The 12,995-nt window shown below is 44.0% G+C and overlaps 1 protein-coding gene across 1 annotated transcript in view; it reads right to left on the reverse strand.

The window, feature by feature from the left end:
* The window catches only part of CILP2 (cartilage intermediate layer protein 2), a 68,759-nt gene that overhangs the window by 45,575 nt on the left and 10,189 nt on the right, over positions 1-12,995 (reverse strand). Inside the window, exon 2 of the mRNA XM_066604513.1 lies at positions 4,165-4,434. Coding sequence (XP_066460610.1) covers positions 4,165-4,434 — 270 coding nt within the window. The remainder of the gene's footprint in view (positions 1-4,164; positions 4,435-12,995) is intronic.

Consider the following 12,995-nt stretch of genomic DNA (forward strand, 5'->3'; position numbering starts at 1 on the left):
TGCCAGCCACTCCACTGTTGGAGCCTCTCTGGTGCACACATACTGGCATTAGCCAGCAGATGGCATCGTTGTATAACAGCAAAAAGAGAAAGCCTTTTAGGAAACTCTAAATCCAAAATTGGATAGGAAAGGGTTAGAGGGAAGGTGTCTGGTAACTGAGCAACCCCTTTAATGAGAAGCCGCAGCGGCGTCTATATGGCTTGGATTTTTCCACAGCAGATTTTAAATCCATATTGCGGAATAAATATAACATGTCACTTCCTGATGCAGAATCCATGTGGAATCTACTTCTAAAAATCCACATGCAGATTTTTCCCCAGATCCACAACTAGGTGGATCTCTAACGATTTCACTGAAGTTTGCATTGGAAAAATCTGATGCGGATCAGTGCTGTGGACAAAGCCAAGTGAAGTAAAACAAGCGATTTGGAATGTCATTTTGAATATATATTTGTAATCTCTGAATAACCTACACTGGAGATAAACGTTGGTGTTGTCAAAAACCCATTTCTTGCACCAACTCTGAACTGTCTCCCAAATTGTGTTATGTTAAAGGGGTTCTCCCACTTCTAGCTGTTTTCAGATGGCTCCATAAATTGCGCAGTGGCTCGGGTTGGTCCAGCAGGCTGAGTCCCATTCACTTCAATAGAATCCAGCCTGCTGTACCAACCTCGGCCACTGTGCAATGTATGGAGCTGTCTGAAAATAGCTAGAAGTTGGGGGAACGCCTTTAAACTTTCCTCATATGTGTCACTTTTAATGAAACTACCACCCAGCTATGTAATGACTCTGGGGCGACAGCAGTGTAATGGGCCCAGCATTTTTCTGAATTATGTATGTACGTTTGGCTGTGGATTATGTTTTCATCAGAAAATATATTTTTTAAAGGTGCCGCCTCAGGATCTATCTTAGTATAATTGCCAGAAGCTTGCTGTGTATGTCTTAAGATTTCAGTCAAGTATAAGCATCTTACATTTTTCCTACTGCCTTTGGACATATTAACCCCTAAGAGACCAGAGTGTTTCGGTCCTAAAGGACAGGACACTTTTTAACAATTTTAACCATGTGGTGATTTTAGGGCCCTATTTTTTTCTTTCTGGCCCCCCAAAATTATTTTTGCATTTTTTTCCTCATCGCATACAGGGCAATTTTTTGATACCTTTTTTTAACTGACATTTTTTTCAGTTCTTTTAGTTTATTAGGAGTAAAAAATGATATATATATATATATTTTTTTTAATTATAGTTCTTTATTTTTAAAAGTATTATATTTAGGGTAAAACAAATTAGAGGAATGGGTTCGCCATCTTGTTTAGGACGTTTTGATATATCATTTGCACAATCTTGCACTGGACTGCGCATATGGCGATGCTTTTGGTTGACTCCAGTGGTGGGCCATTTTCTTTTTTAAGTATATTTTACCATATTACATCATATAAGACCTCTGGGGGGTCATCCATAATGATTTTTTTAAATTTCACACTTTTCCACAGTAACATCCATAGGAGCCCCAGTTACAGGGGACAACATCCCCTTTGTGTAACAGTAGTCCCTGTCAGAGCTGATAAGGGGTCTGCTAAGACCCTGGACATGTTGGTGGGTCACCTGCGGTCACATGATTGGTGGGTTCCATGCAGGAAGCAACATTGCCGCTACCTGTATTCTCTACATAAAACTCACTGAGCAATATGTAGCCTGTGAAGGAGAAGGCAGTCACCGTTAAAAACTACATTTGACCTATTTTACCTATTGTACCTATTATAGAACGTTATGGCATATTGCTAGAAAAAAAACATAACAGTCTCATCAGTGTGGTTCTCACATATGAACCACTGCTAATCCCAAGAACCAATGGCCCGAGGCACAGCCGGCCTTAGCTACATGCAAGGCTGCCAACTTCTAGGGGAAGGGGGAGTTACTTTAGTGGGCCGATTCCCCTCTCCTCCTAGAATCAACTCTTAATGCAGGAGGAGTCGCTGATAAGCTGCTCTTCCTTCCTCAGGGCTCTCCTAAGTCATGTGACTAGTACAGCCCTGGGGAAGAGCAGCTGAGGAAAGAGAGCCAACTGAAGGATAAGAGCTGTCTCCTATAGGTGGGGCAGAGGCATAACTAGAAGCTTGTATTTAATAAAGGGGCCCTTGAGCCCGGTAGTGACTGCTACCTCTGTACCCCCTATAGCTACGCCTCTGGTCTGGGGTGGGAGCACATACACAAGTATATATAAAACGCACACATATGCAGGGGAGAGATACAGTATATACAGAGAGTGAAATATACTGTAGGGGAGAAGTACTGGGGGTAATGGGAAGGTAGAGAAAAATCCTTGTAGGGAGAGTATATAATTGGGGGAGAGATATAGACTGGTTGTTCTATAATGACAGTACATGTAATGGGCACTGTGAGACCAAATGTCTTTCACCCGAATGCCTGGAAATGGTTTGAACAGACACAGTGGCCTGTAACGATGGTGCCACCTAGTGCTTGTCGTATGATCAGACGATTCTCTCTCCTGGTGGTCTTTTGAGGGCATCCTGAGCCCAATCACCTTGTGTGCCGTCACACATCCACTGGTCCCAACACCTCCTAACAGTCTGGTCAGACGCTCCTCTCTACTGGTGTTCTGTCGCGGGCATCCTGAGCCCGGTCGCCTGGTGTGCCGTCACACATCCACTGGTCCCAACAACTCCTAATAGTCTGGTCAGACGCTCCTCTCTACTGGAGGTCTGTAGGGAGCATCCTCAGCCCGGTGACATTGTGTGATCTCACACATCCACTGGTCCCAGCACCTTCTAACAATCTGGTCAGATGTTCCTCTCTACTGGTGGTCTGTAGGGGGTGTCCTGAGCCCAGTCACCTTGTTTGCCCTCACACATCCACTGGTCCCCAACACCTCCTAACAGTCTGGTCAGACGCTCCTCTCTACTGTTGGTCTGTAGGGGCGTCCTGAGCCTGGTCACCTTGTGTGCCCTCACACATCCACTGGTCCCAACACCCCCTAACAGTCTGGTCAGACGCTCCTCTCTACTGGTGGTCTGTCGGGGGTCCTGAGCCCAGTTACCTTGTGTGCCCTCACACATCCACTGGTCCAAACACCTCATAACAGTCTGGTCAGAACGGCCTGGTGGGGACAATTCATCGATACGACCATTCACCTTCTCACATCTCAATAATGTGCCCCCTCTCAGACGCTGGTAACAGGGTGAAATCTCTTCTCTGTGTCGTAGAGGCGTCTGGTGGTCAACAAGCTCTACATAAGCAGAAGAAGAGGTCACTACACACAAGGGGCCAAGGGGGGAACCACTTTTAGGGTCTCAGGTGACAAGATCATTCATCTAATCACCACAACTCTCATCATTTACAGATGTGCCTGAGATGGAACTGCAGGACGAGTTTTGCAGTAAAATGACAACTTCTTCTGGGGGTGGAATTGTTATTTTGCAAAGTGTATATATGAAAGGGAACCTATTATCTACCTAAAGTACATAAAGTAACTTATGGTGCTGTTAGGGCAGGTGATAGGGACCACTTGAGATATTTTTCATACTCACCTGCTTCCTGGTTCCCACGTTGCCTGCCTGTAAAATCTGTGTGCTGGACAAAAATCTGATTCTTTTCAGAGTCCTGTTTGTGCGCTGTTCTATGCAAGTCTATGGAAGAGTGCGCATGAGGCTAGGCTGGTGTGCAGACTTTACAGGCAGGCACATGTGGGAACCAGGAAGTGGGTGAGTATGAAAAATACCGCACCCACCTACCTGTCACCTATCACCTAACGTCATTTGTTTTTCATATCTGCAGAAACTGAACGACTAAAGAATTACCATTCGTCCTTCAGTCGCTGCCAGCATTTAGACTGAATGATTATAGTTCAGATTCCCACAAACCAGCGAGAATCTGAACGATTATCATGCAGTGTAAACGGGCCCTTAGATTGCAGTTTCTATACACAGTGATATGCAAAAGACAAACGGTGCAAAATCTCAAATTAAACCCTATTGCAAAAATGATTGTTAGCCCAAAATGTATGCGCTTAAGTGAAATAAATTGCCCCCCCAAAATATCCACAGCCTTTCACCTCTTTAAAAACACACGGCCCAGCTTTTTTTCCTATATGATAATAACGTTATGAAAAGAAACTTACATTTCGGTAATAATTATATCTTACTTACCAAGTGGACATTGAAACCTAACATAATAATTGGAGCAGTTTTGCCCTCTCGGCTGCTCTGTGTTAATGCACCAGAAGCCTTTTTCTGGATTAGAATGTACAACCTCCTTTGTGTCCTTTGGTCTGGCCCATTCTGTGGTTCTGGCTTCAAGAGCAATAGGTCTAAGGCATAAACGCTGCGGATAATAAAAGCGGATGGCCTCTACTGTTTCGTAATCTCCATCACCTTCTGGATGGTCTACGTTAAACCAAGACGTCCACTTTGTAGCACCTGATAAAAAAAGATATCGAAATTATAGCTCTTCATGTAGATATCAGAGTAACCTGCTTTCACATTTGCGTTGGGGTTCTGTTTTCCTGCTGTGTTCTGGGAGAAGGAAAGGATAATCCCCTGACCGAACGGATCTGTCTTATGACGAAACCGAAGAGGGCCAAATGGACACCATTGACTATAATGGGGTTTATTCGGTTTCCACTCAGCCGCCCGGCATTTTACCAAAAGCAAAAGTGCAGCATGTAGCTCTGCTTCTTCCGGTATCTACCGGATCTGCAACGGAACCTCTGAATGAAGATGTGGACCAAGCCTAGCGCCCAGTGTCCACGGACAGATTTGAATTGCAGATTATCCGCAGTTCAAGCCGCCCATAGAGAAACATGACCGTCCGCAACTGAACTAAAGCATGCGGATTTGATTTGCGAACCTTTGGGTGTGGAAATCAAATCGCAGCATGCTCTATTTCAGTGCGGTTCCCGCACAGATGGCTTCCATGGAAGTTAATGGAAGCAGTCCAATCCGCAGCCCGTCCGCAATTGACATTGCGGATTCCGCAGGAAAGCAGGAGTTTGAAAGAAAAAACCTCTGCTGCGCATGTGCGCTGGCTGGCACTGCCACACACATCCGCGGTACAGAAATGGTACTATGGTACCATTGGTATTAAAGCTAGAATTTGGGCACTGGGTAATATGTATCACTATGGCTGAGGTCACAATGGATGGCATATTGTGGTCTTTTTATGTGGCCACTATAGCTGTGAGCACTATGTATGACATTATATAGGCACTGGGTAATATGGCAGGTAATATGTGAGCGTTGCATCATCTGTGACTATATGGTAACACTGTCTTATGGACAGCAGTGGGCACAAGTACTGCTATTACCCAAAGGCCGCCTTCTGCTGTTTATAATATGTGAATGACAATAAGAGCTGTTCCCCATATTTTGCACTATATCGACACAAAATTCATAATGGCTTCTCCATCTTCTGAGAGTTTCCTGGTAAATGTGGAGAACACAGATGAGATTTATTAAACAATTCTGAAAACAACTTTATTGCATGGAATATTTTACAATAGTTGCTCTCCGCTAAATAATTCAGCCTGTAAACTTCAAGAGAAAGGCATGACATGTCTGCTGGAATATAATAAATGCAGCAAAACATGCCTGGCATTCCATGTGGACTAGGGCTTTCTATTTCTTGGTTCTGTGTTTGGAAGTTAAACTGAATTTCAACGTATCCATTTTTTTCCCATGGAAATCAACTATAGAAAAAAATGGAGATATTTCCCTTTGAGGGCCCACTCGGACGGGTGCTTTGATGTGCAAATTTATGTGTGCAAATACACATGCGTAAAAAAATTTGCATGACCAAAGCAGGCATCAAGCTGAAAAAAAAAACACCTGGCAGCGTTTAACGCGCACATAAAGAGCCGCTGCCCGCTATCCCCTGCTGCGGCTGTGACAGCTGCAGCAGGAGATTCCTTGGATGTGAAACCCCTGGATGCTGTCACATTCAGGCGTTTTACCTTTTGTCAATGGGGCCGCGGTAGCAGCGGCGGCCCCATTGACATACAGATAAGATTGCGATCTTCTGCTACAGCTGTGACAGCTGTGGCAGAGGATTTCTTCATCTCCGCGGGGAGTCCCCTCCTCACTGAACACTGGGACAGCATTAACAAGGGGACTCCCCGCAGGGATGAAGAAATCCTCTGCCACCGCTGTGACAGCTATAGCAGAGGATCGCGATCTTCTCCCATTAACTTCAATGGTGCCGGCGCTACATTGATAATAATTGGATTCAAGCTGCCTGGAATAAGCAAATGTATATCTCGGTGTGTTCACACGTCACTGATTTGCTGTGGATTTTGTGCAGATTTCACCCTTTCAAATGAATTCAAATGGAACCTCTGCAGATCTGTACCAAAATCTGCAGCAAATTGGCAACATGTGAACGTACCCTGAGGGAAAAAAAAGGGAATAGTTTTAAGGGCAAACTGGACGGACCAGGTGGGCTTTTTCTGCCATCCATTTTTGTACATTCCTAAAGGCCATTAGTCACTAAAAGGTTGCATAATTCATTCAATCATGTTCTTGCTCCTTGGTGATTGGATTGATTAAAGGAGCTGAATTTGTAATAAATGGTTGGAAACTCGCTAAAACATATTTGATCTTAAAAAAAAGAGTAAAAATACAGTACTTGACGATCTGATGGTCATTTCTATTACTGAATTTCTTGGAAGCCATCGGGAAAGAACTGTGCAGCGATCCCTACTGAAAATCTATATTTCCATTTACTGAGAGTATTGCGGATAACAATTTATTTTTCTGGCTGCACAAGATAAAGATCAATGGTAACTTTCAGGGCTTATTCAGACGACCATATATCAGCCGGGTTTTCACGCCCAGCCGATATACGGCGTCTCTCTCTGCAGGGGGAGGAGGCTGGAAGAGCCGGAAGCAGTGCACTGAGCTCCCGCCCCCTCTCTGCCTCCTCTCCACCCCCTCCCTGCCCCTCTGCACTATTTGCAATGAGAGGAAGCGGGACGTCTTGTAGAACTATTGTTGTGGATTTCTAACATCCAGGAAATGTAATTCCGCAGTTAGAGTCTGCAGAACAAAATACAAGAAATTCCGCAAGACGTTCCGCAGATCGCATTCCACAGTTGAAAAAACAACAAAATTTACACTAATTGAGAAAATCTGCATCTGTGCTGTGCCCTATAGACAATTCCGTTCCCAAATACTAAGTATTCCAAAACATTATGTACGTTATCACATGATCGCTGCTTCAAGCTCAGTGGAGGCACAAACAAAAAACATAAGTCAAGTTTAATAAAGTTTCTGAAAAAGAAAAAGTCTCCTGCAAAATACATAAACAAACTGTTTTTTTCATTAAAAATTATCTTATTTAAAAGCAGTTTACAAAAAAAAAAACATATGTGGTGCCGTCAAAATAGTAACAACCAATAGAATGAAGTTAATTCATCACTTATATTGGATAACATGTGGTGTAAAAAAAAAAGAAAAGAAAATTGCAGATTTGCTGGTTTTTCATCCCCCCTCCCCTGAAAAAATTCTAAAAATAAGTCAATAAATGTATATGCGCCCCAAAACTGTAAAAAAAAAACATTTAGCTCCTGCTGCAGAAAAAGCAAGCCCTAAAAGGGGTACGTTGACCTAAAGATAAGAAAGTTCTGGCTGTATGAATGCAATGACACAAAATGTCCAGATGTCCAGTTTCCGTAAGGCCCCCTTTACGCAGCGTACCACGCATCTCCTAGCCCATTGCGTGTCCATTTGCGCACCCCCACATCAACTTACATGGGGACCTTTAGTGCACAAATGCACAGGAAAATAGAGGGCGCTGTATTTTTTTTTTGTGCAACTGAAATGCACATGAAAAATACGTGAATGTGAACGGACCCATTGAAATCAGCGCCCCTACGCAAACACGTCCATGGAAATCTCACCAAAACATGTTTTTATTGTGCAAAAGTAATAAAATGTAAGAAAAAAATATTTAATTTTGCCACATTTGTGCTGTCCGATAGAATAAAGTTGACATTAACATATTTTACCATATGGTAAACAATTGGGAAAAAAGCTGCAAAAACCATGGTGGAATTGTTTTTTTTTTAATAAAAGCTGGTCACTGAAAAGGCTAACAGTGTGTTAACTTTCATCTTGTGCCGTGTACACTGGGGGCCGCAGTGGTCTTAGTACCAGCAAAAACACAATGGCTCATAGCAAAATGTAACAACTCTATTATATGTATAACTCTCTTATATGTATAACAGCCGGGGAACTGCGGAGCCACCCCGCTTGTCTTCTGCATCCTCCACTCAGAGCGCTCGGCTGTATAACAGCCGGGCGCTCAGAGTGGGAAACAGCTGGATGCAGAAGGCAAGCGGGGACACCCTGCTTGTCTTCTGCATCCTCCGCTGGGAGCACTCGGCTGTATGACAGCCGGGCGCTTCCAGCGGGGGAACAGCTGGGTGCAGAGAACAAGCGGCTCCCCGCTTGTCTTCTGCATCCTCCGCTGGGAGCGCTCGGCTGTATCACAGCCGGGCGCTCCCAGCGGGGAACAGCTGGACACAGAGAACAAGCGGCTCCCCGCTTGTCTTCTGCATCCTCCGCTGGGAGCACTCGGCTGTGTGACAGCCGGGCGCTTCCAGCGGGGAACAGCTGGGTGCAGAGAACAACCGCTTGTCTTCTGCATCCTCCGCTGGGAGCGCTCGGCTGTATCACAGCCGGGCGCTCCCAGCAGGGAACAGCTGGATGCAGAGAACAAGCTGCTCCCCGCTTGTTCTCTGCAATCTCCGGAGCGCAAGGTGATCGCTTAACGTTTGAGCGATCATCTTGGGATGTAAATGACACAACGATTATCACTCAAAAGTCGTTCAAAAGACATCTTTTGAGCGATAATCGTTGTCTAAATGGGCCTTTATAAAGCTGGAGTAAGAGAACGCGGATTAGATTACTGTGTATGTTCTAATTAGTAAAGAAAGATGATAGAAATAAAAAGACGATGCATTCTCTTTAACATTCACTAAAAATGAATCCCAGCAGCCAGTGACTAGCTTACATATAATGGCTATCCACAACTTGGTAGTTATGAGGCTGAGTATTGTATAGTTCCTAGCAGAGCCTCTGTATACTGTTGTAGTATTATACGGTTACACACGGCTGTGTTATAACACTATAGGAATGGATCGTCTACCCACTTTGGAAGCAGAGTGTCCACATACTGTTTGTCCTGCTGACCTTCCCTGGTCTAGCGCTGATGATCTTAGATATCTGAATGTTTTATTAGTTTAGTTCTACAAGAATACTTCACATATTAATAAAACGAAACTTGCCTTTTTGCCCATGAAAGCAAAATAGTTTATTACTTCATGAGATAGCATCAGAAGGCTTAGAGTGGCGTCAGCACTTAAGATTCTTCAAATCTGGACATTTTACAAAAAGAAGACTACAATGAAAGTTTCTGTACAGTGAACTACAAAATAAATGAGCTTAAAGTTAACCTATTCTTCTAAAGTTCAGGAAAAAAGGTGCTAACCAGGTGGTTATCACCTGTCTATAGGAGATGTGGAGACGCAGAAGGCACTCCCCTCCATGTTTGGTGGAGTTGGGTCAGAATTGCTCTTCTCCGGCTTGCTATCAACAAGTTATACAATAAAGTATTCTCTATAGACCTTCCTGGGCTCCAGAGATGACTCTCCTGTCCATGCCTCCTAGGCCCCCTTCTTCTGCTATGAAGAACCTGAATTTGTCCTTCAGGTGACCCGACTTATCATGCCAAGACATTGGAAATCCACCCTCATTGAGGGAATGGTTAGATACGTTCTCTGATCTACATTGCATGGAGAAACCGCTGGCCCAGAATGTGGATAGAACTGACCATTTCTTTAAATATGGACTCCATGGATTTTATTCAGTGGGACTGACTTCCTCCCCTTGTGGCTCTCGGAGAATATTTGACTTCTTGGAGTGCTATATAGTACATTACTACTACCGCATCTCATTTCTCCCTTGCTCTCTTCTCTCACTACCCTCTCTTCTCACCCTCTTGCTTCTTTCCCTCTCTTCTTCTTTATATGCACTTTTGTCTTTGTTTATGGGATATTAAATAGCTATTGCAATAATCTAGCCCCGTTGTGGCTACGGCACCTTTGCAACCAGCTGGTTACGTTTATCATTATGCGATTAGGAGGAGTTTTTCACTTGTTAACCTCTGGTTTTATTATTAAAAGTGACTGACCTGTGAGGGTATAAGTATATATTGCCATATGTTTTTTATGCTTTTATACCAGTATGCAAGTTCTATTCAAAGTTAAAATGAGAAAAACTTATATGTCGCCTTACATCAGATATTCCAAAAGTTTGCAAGGCTGAGAGAGATGTGTCCAGAAATTCAGAGATGATACAGAATCGGACACGAAGGCCGTGTACTTGGCTGTTTTCCCAGAAGCGCCATATCTAGATAACGACTGTTCAACTACGTATATAACTTTCACTGTCTTAGGCCGGAAATCCGGACTTCCCATATATGGTTATGCGGTGAATTTGAGCCAATGAGCCCATCACCCATTCCTAGTGATGAGACCAAAGGGTATAAGATCCCATGTAATCTGTAATAAAGTGCGCAGTCATGTCCCCGTGTGAGGAACTATACCAGACCTCCGTGTGTGGTGTCTCTTCTTTACCGCCGGCAGCGGGGCATTGGGGTGGGCCTGATTGGTGCTGTACGCAGAATTTTCCCTGACAAATGGCGCCCAACGAAGTGGGATGGTTTAAAAACTTACTGAAAGCCCCTGTTAACAATGCATATTTTGAGTTGTTTTTTATAGATGGTACCAGGGGTGATTGATGACTCCACACTGGATATGCAGTGGTCACACAACAAGATGTCCTAAAAGCAGAATGCCTCCGCATGTCGCAGTACAAGAAGCGGAACTAAAGGCCCTCACTGAGGCGTGTAGAGTGGTAGAAGGTAAGACGGCAAACATTTACACTGATTCCCGGTATGCATTTGGCATAGCTCATGATTACGGCCCAACATGGAAGGCCAGACAGTTTTTTACCTCAGCAGGACAGCCAATTAAGAATGATGCAGCGGTGCAGAGTCTCATGGAGGCCCTACTTCTACCTGACAAAGTAGAGAGCTCACACCAATTCCTACACCGGAGAAACAAGAAGCAATGCCATCACAGACCACACAGCAAAGGCAGCGGCCCTCAAGCCGTGGAAGAAAAGAAGAAAAGAAGAATTTGATAAAAACTTTGGACTTTGATAAAAACTTGGACTTTGATATGCTAAAGACTTTACAGTTACAAGCCAGCAAGGAAGAAAAAGACAAATGGACTAAATATGGGAACAGCAGAAACAGGACGGTGTATGGCGAACAGTCAACAGCACTTGCCTACCACGGTCCCTGTGCCCCATGATGGCCCAGCCGATGCACGGAAAGACGCACCTCTCAAAGCAGAAATGATGTCGACGCTTGAACAAGGACGGGTGGCTCCTGGGTTTTCTGTAGCTGCTGCATCATTTGTCCAATTTTGCATGATCTTTGCCGTAAGCAACAGGGCAGAAGTAAATTTGCCGCATCACACTTGCCGGGACCACTCTACGCATTTCAGGGATTGCAAATTGGCTACACTCAGCTCCCACTTGTTGGGAAGTATGAATATGTGCTTGTTGTTGTTGATTTCTTTTCAGGTTGGAGACCTACTCTGTTACCAAAGTAAATAAGCAGGTAACCGCACAGGAGCTCATGAATTAAGTAATCTGCAGATATGGGGTACCGGAAGTGATTGAGTCAAACAAAGGTACACACTTCACAGGTGAAATAATGCAACACATCATGTCTGCTTTGGGTATATTTCAGGCTTTTCACACACCCTACCATCCGCGGAGTAGTGGGAAAATAGATACAAAAGACAATAGAGGAAACGGCCAAATCTTGAATTGAGTGTCTTCCATTAGTTTTTCTTTTTCTCCAGAGGGTACATGCCACAGTATCAGAGTTTGGGGAATGATTTTCTTGTTAATTTTGTCATAGGCCTCTCCAAGGAATTGTCAGTAATGCATTCTGCAGTCTCTGCTTTTCTCCCAGGTCCTACAGATGAGTGTCACAATCTGAAACCAGGTGACAGGGTCTATGTGAAAAAAGTTTGAGAGAGAAACCCGGTTTGAAGGTCCTTACCAGATGTTGCTCACCACCCCAACTGCAGTCAAGCTCGAAGGAAAGCCCACTTGGATCCACACTTCGCACTGAAAAAACTCATGATCCTGCATATCCTTTACATGCTATGGGCAGGGTTGGGGACCTTGGCGGAAGTGGCTGTCACAGTGACATTGTGGTACAATTTCTCTAACACACACATAGCCACACACACCTTTGACTACTGTACACTAGCCCCTGTTTCAGGGATCAGAACAAATTAATACAATCAAATGTGCAATATGAAGATTACACTGAGGGTGAGAATCCAACACTGCATCGTACTAAGAGATACGTTGAGACTCCCGGTGGTAACTCTGATCCACATGTATACATAGATGCAATAGGAGTGCCAAGGGGGGTTCCAGATGAATTTAATTCTAGAAATCAGGTTAAAGCAGGTTTTGAGTCCTTATTTGCTATTGTCACTGTTAATAATAATGTAGATTGGATGAATTATATCTATTACAATCAGCAGAGGTTTGTAAACTACACCAGGGATGCTTTGAAAGGGTTAGCTGACCAGTAAGGGCCCACTGCATCCATGGCGTTCCAAAATAGAGTGGCCCTGGATATGATTTTAGCAGAAAGAGGTGGGGTATGTAACTTCCTGTATGTGTATTATCCCTTTGATCAAAAAGAGTATGAGTAAGGGACTGGATAATGTGACCAAAATTTCCCTTGTTTGAAAAAAGATGAAGAGCCAGTTCCCATAGTGCCAACCACGTACTTTACCAGAAGAATGGAGAAATGTACCAGTACTGCACCTGCCCCGATCTCCTAAGATGGATTGTCAGTAGAATTCCCATTTGCCTAGGGATAGTGC

This window comes from Eleutherodactylus coqui, chromosome 5, assembly GCF_035609145.1.
Source record: "Eleutherodactylus coqui strain aEleCoq1 chromosome 5, aEleCoq1.hap1, whole genome shotgun sequence".
NCBI lineage: Eukaryota > Metazoa > Chordata > Amphibia > Anura > Eleutherodactylidae > Eleutherodactylus > Eleutherodactylus coqui.